General features: G+C 36.2%; 1 protein-coding gene across 1 annotated transcript; it reads left to right on the top strand.

Moving 5' to 3' along the window:
* The first annotated feature begins 9,090 nt into the window (after positions 1 to 9,090).
* LOC118738374 lies at positions 9,091 to 10,096 on the top strand. The gene is made up of 2 exons (XM_036469300.1): positions 9,091 to 9,318; positions 9,405 to 10,096. Exons 1-2 carry the CDS (start codon positions 9,247 to 9,249, stop codon positions 9,813 to 9,815), a joined length of 483 nt encoding a protein of 160 aa, XP_036325193.1. The 5' UTR covers positions 9,091 to 9,246; the 3' UTR covers positions 9,816 to 10,096.
* The last annotated feature ends 238 nt before the right edge of the window (positions 10,097 to 10,334 follow it).

Here is a 10,334-nt window from a genome sequence, read left to right as displayed (position 1 = left end):
ATGGCTCCAAAATCATTTTTGAGTTTGCCAAATGGCGAAAATAGGCTTCGAAGTAAATGGGAAATTTTTCACTGTGTCTTCTCTCTGGTGGAAGTTTTAAGAAAAATATAAATGAAGAATGTTTTTACTCTCTTGAAAATAATTTATGCAACCTCACATACGCGGGTTTGCGTTTAGTTTATACGCGGTTTTGTACTTTAAACGACGATATGTACAGTAGGGTGGTCCAAAAATGCATGTGAAAAGGTAAAGTCGGGATTTTTATGCTCTAACCCACTAGGACTATTCTATACCGAAAAAATATAACCCTATTTTGTATATAAAAAAAAATATATATATATAGATGTCGCTCAAAGCGCCCAACGTTTTCTATGTATTTTATATGGGGAAAAAACAACTTTTCGTAGAAATGGTAAAGAATTCTTAAAAATCAATATTTTTCTATCGGGAAACTCTGCTTATCTCAAAAGATTCCCAACAATAACACTCAATTATTTATTCAATCATTTTTTAATCGCAACTATAATTTTTCCCATAGCCAAGCGGTAATCTCTTGAGCTGGTTGAATGTTTTGTTACGATGTGGCACTAATGATTTCACTTCATATGCAATATCCACGTTATATACATATCTACATATCTACATACATCTGCTTTTGCTTAAGGTTATATTTTTTGTATTTTTTCTATCTAGCTCCTTACCTTTACCCCTGTTCGTTCTGTTAATTACATGTATGCTATTTTGCCTTCTTTTACCTTCATTTTTAACTTTAAACTCTATCGATAACAAAATCGATAGTAACATCCCACAAAATATCGTTAACAAAACCGATATAAATATCGCTAGCTAAATCGTTGACAAATTCGATAAAAATTTCGATAGCAACATCGGTAACAAATCGATAAAAATATCGATTATTATATCTATAAGTTCCGAAAATATCGATAGCAAAATTTATAACAATATCGATAAAAATTTTGATAACAAAATTGATAAAATATCGATAACAAAACCGATAAAAATATCGATTATTTTATCGATAAGTTCGGAGAATCTCTAAAATCCCATCTCTCTCTATATCCTTTCCTCATTACTGGGCTTTATTTTAATCTTTCTTCCCCTATCTTCATTTTTACCTTTATCGGTATCCTCATACTCATCTTTGTTTTTACTTTTATGTTCATCATTTTCTTCATCAACATATTCCCCTTCCCCCGGTAAACGGTATAACCCTGACGAAAAAAATATCAATTGATTAAAATAATAAACTTATAAATAAGTTAGCTTTATTGCGGGATTTCGATAGATAACTAACTTTTAATTAGCTATGACCAAACTAACTTTAAGTTAGTTGTAAAGTCGTGCAGGAGTCATGCAGACGATATCGCGAGTTTGTGTTTTTAACAAGTTCTATTTAAATATATCCATTCAAAACGTACTTTCAATACACTTCTTTTCTGCACTTCGCAGATTATTTTTCGTATTCAAGATAAATAAAATAAAGGAAGACATTTTACATTATCATTTTTATGTTATGTTTGATCGAATTTATGAGACCACCTACAAAAGTACACACGTAAACAAATAAGCTAATATGAAATGTTAAATAAAATAAGTATATAAATAAAAATATATATATATGTAATTGAAAAATCCTTGTTTTTATTAATAGTTTGTGTCCAAAAGAAGTTAGCTACAGGTTAGTTGACATCTAATGCAGAGGAAACCAGTTTTCACTGTTTTGCGGCTATCGCCCTTCAAAACTAGCTAGTTACGGCCAAAGGAGATAGTTAATAAATAGTTACCACTAGTCGACTGCTAGTTAGTTAATAGGTAGCTACAAACTAGTCCCATTTCCTGCAGGGAAGCAATCCGGTGTTCGCATGGGACAATGTTCCAGGCAATTTTAAAGGCGATTAGTTGAATCAAAAGTTGGCTGCACCCCAACTTCATTGGAAGCGATTAGTTGAAAGGCCATTCACACCAGGCAATTTTTGCTTTCAACTAAAAGTTGCGTGTACAATCGCCTCATGCGAACACCGTATAACATGCTTCACACCAGCAACAAATGTTTCAGTATATCTCCTGCCAATATGTACACACATACATACATAAAAACAAATATGTAAGTGCACCGGCAACGGTTGTTGAACTAACAGCTTGGTGGTCGAAGGCGAAATTAGTGAATGAATACACCCATATATATGTATTTGTAGCATACATTTAGGCTGTTGGCATCAGCGGGACAAACATGGCGCACAACGGTAAGCGACAACGACAACAACAAACGGCAAGCGACAAACGACAAGTGCAAAGTTTTGTCACTTAATTGAAATATTCGCCCGAAGATTAAAACTTTTCACCAGCATTTTGGTGTGAATTGTAAAAAGTTTCACTTGTTTTACAAGCGTTCGAGCGAGTTGCTGCCACCACCACCACACAACGAGATACCGCAGTTGTGCACTTCGTGCGTTCGAGTATATTAATTCAAAAGTTTTGCCAACAAAGCGACAACAATAACAAAAATGTCAAAATCCAAAACCGAAAACTGAAACAGACTAAAGTACTACTCGAAAAAAAAGACAAAAGGAAACACAAATCAACAACAAAAATAATCATCAAGTGCTAAACTAACTAAACTGGGTAAACAAATTAACGCCAAAACAACAAAAACCTAAGCCGAACGAAATGTTAACAACTCCAAATCATTGCCAGCAACTGCAACTAGTTGGAAGGGTAGTGCGAGTAGTAGAACGCCTAAAAGCATGTTGCCACATTTCAAAAATTGTTTATTTCAACTATGTACATGTACATATACATACATATATATCGTCACCTGAAATGCAAAAAGACGTAACAAACATCGTCGCTGACATTCAAAAAGTCGTAACTAATAAAAAATTCAAAACTCAGTTTTTGATTGATATGATGGATTTCATCGAATTAAAACTCCCACATCCTTTAATGAAAAAAATAAATATTTTGAGTCACGACTTTTTCCATTTAAGTGACGATGTTGTTACGCATCTTTGCATTTCAGGTAACCAAGGGGCACAGCTCACCCAGATAGGAAAAAGTGGGTGAAATTCAACAAAACAAAAAAAGTTGTGCGTGGATCCCATACGCGACTGAAGTGTAACTTTTTCTTCCTATTACCCATATAGCTCACCATATAATACGAGTATTTATTTGCATAATAGCGAACAATTAGCTTAATCCAAATATTAGTCTTACTCTTAATCCTTATCTTAATCTTAATCCTAATATTAATATTAATCTTAATCCTTATTCTTATATGAATCTTAATCGTAATTTTAATGTTATTCTTAATCTAAATATTAATCCAAATCTTAATCTTTATCATACACCTTATCTTAATCTTAGTCTTATTCTTAAAAATAATTCGAACCTTAATTTTAATCTTAATCTTAATTTCATTCAAAATCTTAATCCTAATATTAATCTTAGTCGCAATCTTAATCTTGCTTTAATCCTAATCTTAATCCTATACTTATCCTTAATCTTAATCTGAAGCGTAATTTTAATCTTAATCTCAATATTAATAGTACCCCACCACCTCCCTTCTTTTATCGCTTTTTGATTTCATTGGAGTTTGCACTTGCACCTAATCGAGCACAAAAAATTTCTACCTCGAAAAAAAAGTATTCACACATTAGGTTATCTGGTTATTGTTCTTGGCGACTTCAACACTAGGGTGGGCAAAAAAACTCTTTTGGGTTTACAGTCGAAAAATTTTCGCTTACGGGAATACCTCCGACAACGGAGAGAGGCTATCAACTTCATGGTGGCAACGAACATGGTGATGAGTAGAGAAATCCCTGATGGTAATGCTAAGAACCAAGTTGATCACGTCATGATAGCCAGAGAATACCTTGTTGACGTGTTTTTGACGCCCGAAGAGCCAACATCAACTCAGAAAACTATTTTGTTACAGGTGGGTTTCGCCCGCGCGACGATAACTTCCGCAACCGACTCAATCCTGCCAACACAAAAAAACTTCCCGATCACTTCTAATCGCTACGGAAACAGAAAAATTTAGCATGGCGAAGATTGCAGAGACAAGGAAGAGGACCATTCTACATCCAGAAAGACATACATACATAAGTGCGAAGATCTTGACATGCTGGCGGGCAGGTATGCATCATGAGAATCCGAAAGCGAAGCAACTATAAATTTGTTTCAGGACTGAGTCTAGTTCTTGCAGAGGCGAAGATGGAAATCTGGTTACAAACGTGCAGAGCTTTTGAATGGCAGCACAATTGGCGCTTTTGTGGAAGAGGAACCCAAGTTAATATACATATACATTGGAACTATGCTTACACCTCTTGGGTCTACCAAGACGAGATAAGTAAATATAGCAACTACATATGAATTTTACAAACAATAGCCGCGCCACAGGCGGGAACTAAATAGTTCTATTCTGCATTGCTTTTCAAGAATTTCAGTTTAGTCCGAAATTTGAAAATTCAATGCATCACAAAGCGGCTACCACAATAATCGCTCGAATCCTGGAGCAGAGGAAAGAATTTTTTCTAGTAATTTGTTTGCCTTAATTATATTTCAATTATTCGAAGAAAAATTTAGGTATAAATCATTCACAATAACTTGAGTTATTTTTTAATTAAAAAAAGTCCAACTAAACGTGAACAATTGCGCAAAATATTATTCCCAAATAATTGGAATTTATTTCGCATTCCTACATAATTTTTTGAATTATGTTCAGTGTGTAAATTGAGTTGAAATCAACCACAGTGAATTCAATAGACCAAGCGTACCAAGCAAAGCTGTGCGCATAGAAATAAATAAAATGAAAATCCTAGTTCTTTATGCAGGCAGCAATAATTTCACTGCTGCCTAGTTAATGTCCCATTCTATTTGAATGTGTAAATATGATTTGCTTTGCTTTGCCCGCAATGCTGTCTATTGTCCGCGTAGGCAAATGAATTCCACACAAATACTAAAATTATAAATTGTAGATACGGTGCCTCTGCTCTGACGTGCCACTTGCCTCTGCCCACTCATGGCGGCATACACATCTGCGCTATGCATGTAATTTCTTGTCAAAACTGCTGCATAAATTATGTCAGTTGGCAAAACATGTCGAGCTCCCAGCTGTCATAACTCTTTCTGACGCTTTCCCTCAATCTCGTCAATTTAAAATTATTTAAATTTGTTTTCTGCTTTGCTATGAATTTATCATTTTGCTGGATTTTATTTTTCAGCATTTACAGCTATGCTTTTAATCCTGTGAATTGTTGTTTGGGTATAGGGAGTGTACTATAAGGACATATGGTTCGACGCCATTTTCATGTCAGTATTTTGTTATTGGTGGAGGTCTGTTGGTCTGCTGCTTAGTTTCATTTCAGTTTCATAGTTAATACTTTTGTGACGGAGTCATAGAAGTGGCTAAAGATTAGAAAGCCTCAAAATTTGACCGTATGAAAACTTTGAGAAAAGTTTTGTGTTTTATAATTATATTAGTTAGGTTAAGGCTAATTGGCTGACTGTAACTTTATTGAAAACCAGAGAATGCCGTAAAAAGCGATAGGGGAACAAGACAACATCGCAAGGGGAAGTTCTCTCGCCGTTACTTTAGGTCGTTGTAATCAATGACCCAATGACCTGCTGGTGGCTCTGGAAAGAAGTGGCTGTCGGGTGGTTGCCTACGCCGATGATGTAGTATTGATAACAAAAGCAAAGTTTCCGGAAACGCTGTTTGAGCTTATGCAGGGTTGCAGTAAATCGGAGCTTATTCTCTTTACGAGGAGGTATAAGATACCGAATTGCCGTCGTACCTCAATGGGTAGTCTTCCTCTATGGCTCTCTGACAGGGTGAAGTACTTGGGCTTGATCCTTGATAGTAAGCTTTCCTGGAAGCCTAACGTAGAGGAAACTATAATCAAGCCAATCTCATTATATGGGGTACTCGTCTGGTGGAACGCACTTGACAGGATCTACACCGTCAAGCAGCTGGAGAAGGTGCAAAGAGCTGCCTTAATTGGAATCAGTGAGGCACTTCGAACACCTACTCTTGCGCTTAATGCCATGTTAAATGTTGTGCCTATAGATATAGCTGGCAGGGTCGCCGCTGCGCGTGCCGTAGCAAGGCTAAGAAGGGTGGGCTTCAAGTTCACCTCAAGCTATCGGCACTCCAGAATTCTAAGAGACTCCGGGTTACTACCGACTCGGACAGACCACTGCACGCCGGTTCTGTGTCCGAATAGATCTTTTACCACCCATATTCTGGCGAGGGGAGACTGGGAGGGGTGCAGTATCTGGACTCGAGAACCTGTAAACTTATTTACAGATGGATCGAAGCTGGATGGGAAGGTGGGCGGAGGTGTCATCTGCGAAGAGCTCTCCATCAACCTGAAATTTAGGTTACCGGATCACTGTAGTGTTTAGCAGGCTGAGGCGCGATAAACGAGGTTTCGGATTGATTGCTCTCTAGTGTAACATCTATTAAGGAGGTTAATATTTATTCTGACAGCCAATCAGCCATCAGGGCTCTTGGCTCCCTGACGGTGCGTTCGAAAATGGTGCGGCAGTGTTTGAGTTCCCTATCGACCGCGTCTGATTATTTTGCTATTAAACTTATTTGGGTTCCAGGTCACAGCGAAATCGCTGGCAACTGCATGGCTGATGAGCTTTCAAGACAGGGAACCCTCGAGGAATTACTTTCGGATCGGGAGGGTCTGAGGGCTCCCCTGACCTCGTGTGTGATCTGCTTCTGGACAGATGGGTGTTTAGTCAGGCATTCACACGCAGCGGCACAATTAGTCTCACCTTTGCCAAGATTTAGTGGAGCATCAACTAGTGTTCTGGGAGGGCGAATGCAAATTGAAGAACCGAACCGAACCGAACCGAACCTTTGTACCCATCGAGTCTCACAAAGCTGCACAATTTTCTACAATGAACGAAACAAAGAAATTCAAATGTAACATAGTACGGCCACCAGATTTGTTTGAGTCTATAATATAAACATAAATATGTATAATAACACAGTGCAACACTGAAAAAGTGATGGGAATGAGATCAATTGCATTTATAAAATAAATAATATAAAAAAAACTTTTTAATATACAACGCTTTTATAAATGGACTAAAAAGTAGAAAATAATATTTCTCAGTCCCATAGAATTTGTTTTGATAACTTTTGATTTTGAAATTTTAGCAAAAGTCATTATAAACAATCTATGAAATTGAAAATGAAAAACGTGGAGCGCATGCAATACAAAGCATTCGATTTAATTGACAATAGTCAAACTACATAACGTAGACCTAAAATTTCTACAGCGAAAGTAGAACTTTGAAATAGATTTTAAGCGGTCGTTATTCATATACCCACATACATACATACATATATTACTTTTCATATCAATTCAAGTGTATTACATGCGCCCCACGCTTTTCATTTTCAATTTCATAGATTGTTTATAATGACTTTTGCTAAAATTTCAAAATCAAAAGTTATCAAAACAAATTCTATGGGACTGAGATATATTATTTTCTACTTTTTAGTCCATTTATAAAAGCGTTGTATATTAAAAAGTTTTTTTATATTGTTTATTTTCTACTTTTTAGTCCTGTCTGAATAAAATTTTGCAATAGATATTAAAATAATCCAACGATATTAATAGAAAGGTGCACCACATGCATTTACATATGTATGTACATACAAACGAGCACCAATTAATTTTATTTAAAGAAATGGCGTGTCGTCTATTTCCGCTGTAGCAAACGTAGTACATAGGGCGACATCTAGATGTCATCTACCTCGCCCTATTCACTACAGCTGTCGCCCTATGCACTATGCTTTTTTATAGGAACTTTTCAAAGCTTTGCTTTGGTGTCGGACACACAACATTGAAAGTTTCTGGATCCACAACATTGAAAGTTTCTGGACGCACAACATTGCAAGTTGATAAAAGCGTTGTAAAAAGAGGTCAAAATATGAATAAATACCAAAGAATTTGTAAAAGTTGGTTCCCATTTCCTTTTTATATCTATTTGAAGTTGTGAATTTAAGGTTCAAATATAAACCAGTACAATGATTTATTTTTGATTTCGCTCACAAATTGCATCCCTACATATACAATGTATATATATGTATATTATACAATTTTTTTAGTTTAACATTGAGCTGTGCAAAAAACTCCTGCCATCCCCTCCCCTTCGGAAAATGTGTTTTTACATTATACGTTCTCATTGGGATCTCACTTCTCCAAATTCAAATTGAGATAAAAAATAAATGGCAACCAACTTTTTCAAATCCTTTGGTACTTAGCCATTATTTGATCAGCTTACTCAAATGCTGTTGGTCCGATTGCCATCACCTCCAACTTTTTGAAATTTGTTGCACAGTGTTATCTATATTGTTTGTGTAGTGTGTCTATTATGGTGGGTCTAATATCACTTTGGAATTTGCCAAATTGCGAAAATATGTTTCTTAACATTTTGTTGTACTGTCGTAGAGAAGTGCTTAAATTTTATATAAAAACATGCTATAAGAGCTTTTTTTGGCATGAGAAACCCATTTCTGCACTTATGTATACTTTTCTTAAAACTTCCATGAGAGGTCACAACAGTGAACATTTTCACATTTTCTTCGAAACCTCTTTTCGAAATTTGGCAAACTCCAAATTGCTTTAAGACCCATCGATTCTTCGGATATTTGCTTCAAATTGCACCTAGAATTCTCCTATGCTATACGCCCTAGTGTATATACATATTTACTTTAAAATATTATATACATACATAGGCACATATTTAAAATATATATAAACAAGTACGCACAAATGTGGGATCAAAGACACAAAGTTGATATAATTCCATAAACAGATAAGAGAAACTGTCTACCATTTTGGCATAATTACCGCTTATCTCGCTCGATGGGAGTAAACACAAATATTTGCGAATACAAAATGCTAATTGTGACCACCAGAGAGCAATTAATGACACGACGAAAATCGCTTATCGCTCATCGCTTATCTAATGTCAACAATGACAGAGAAACCAAACAAAAAGTCGATGAAAATAAAGCATCTTATTCGACAACCTTCAGCTTCACCTGATTTTCTTTATTTCACAAGCAACTTGCCAGTGGACAGCATCATTACTTACTGCTGAACGTGCTGCACAAGAAGGAGAGTAATTTTCCAAAGGCTACGACTGGAGGAGAAGTGAAGCTAAAAAATCTTGAAAGTCGAAATTGATTTAGTGACCATGTGTGACAAATCGCTGCTGCTCTATAAAACTGCAACTGTAACTGCCGTTGCCATTGCGGTATTGACGTTGGTAATATTAGTTGGAATTTTTGGTTTTCACAAAACTTTTCCAATTTCTTTTAAATTAACTTTTTTTTTGTTTTCTTACTTACCAAGTGTGTTGTGATGCCTGCTGCTGCTGCCAACTCGTACGTGAGCCGCAGCGATCCTGGGGCGGCGGCTGCATCAACGCTGGAGAATCTCACCATTGCCGCCGAGATGGCCGAGTTCAGGAACGGTGCGCTGATAAAAATCGATAACTTCCTGCAATATTCGCTGCCACAGAAGATGCGCGCCGAAGGTGAGGACATACGTGCTGAAACAGTGCAGGAGTTCGACCGTTGCGCCCAGTTGGCGACAAGCAGAGAGGAGATTTGGCGTTTCAAGGAATGTGCTGGCAAAGTGTTGGGCAATTCGATGAAATCTCTAGCGTTGTTGGTCGAACAGGCGCATAGAGGTAGTGGTGCGGCTGCATTGGGGTCGCATGCGTTCTGGTGGAGTTTGTTGAAATTAGTTGCATTTATTTGAAATATTTTTGCGCTCATAATCAGTTATGTGCACAAGTTTATGCGAGTTTGTGTCTGTTAACTTAACACATTAATACCCAATGCATTTGATGCAACGTTTCTAGACTTTTTTTTTGTTTGTTTATTATTTCGAATCTCAGTTGACCAATATATATGTATGACGACATTATAAAAATAAAGTTCATTTATTATTTTTTTTATTTTTAATAATTTTCTTTATTTTATTAATCTTTTCTAAGCAAAACTACTTTACTCTATAATATATCACACATTCTTAAATATCTAAATATTTTATTTTTCTGTAGACCAAATAAATAAATAAATTAATAAAAAATTAATTTGAAAGAAATGTGAATTTTTGTAGAGATAGATCTCGCGGACCGCATGCTCGCGGTACAATTCTGAAAAATTTCTGGGGTTCGGAACTTGTAAATTGAATTTCGGGATGAGCGGGATCGGCACTTAATATTTAGTCCCAAGCCCATTTCTACTCACAATCGTTCTAGAGAGATGGTGACGG

This window comes from Rhagoletis pomonella, unplaced genomic scaffold (genome assembly GCF_013731165.1).
Source record: "Rhagoletis pomonella isolate Grant_MI unplaced genomic scaffold, Rhpom_1.0 Rhpom_scaffold_00004, whole genome shotgun sequence".
Lineage (NCBI taxonomy): Eukaryota > Metazoa > Arthropoda > Insecta > Diptera > Tephritidae > Rhagoletis > Rhagoletis pomonella.
This window is presented reverse-complemented; position numbering and strand designations above follow the sequence as displayed.

What these genes read in the sequence shown, in the direction of transcription:
- LOC118738374 (XM_036469300.1), top strand. Translation starts at nt 9,247, where the DNA reads ATGTGTGACAAATCGCTGCTGCTCTATAAAACTGCAACTGTAACTGCC. An exon ending in CCATTGCGGTATTGACGTTG is followed by an intron (nt 9,319 to 9,404) that starts GTAATATTAGTT and finishes TTACTTACCAAG; the next exon opens with TGTGTTGTGATGCCTGCTGC.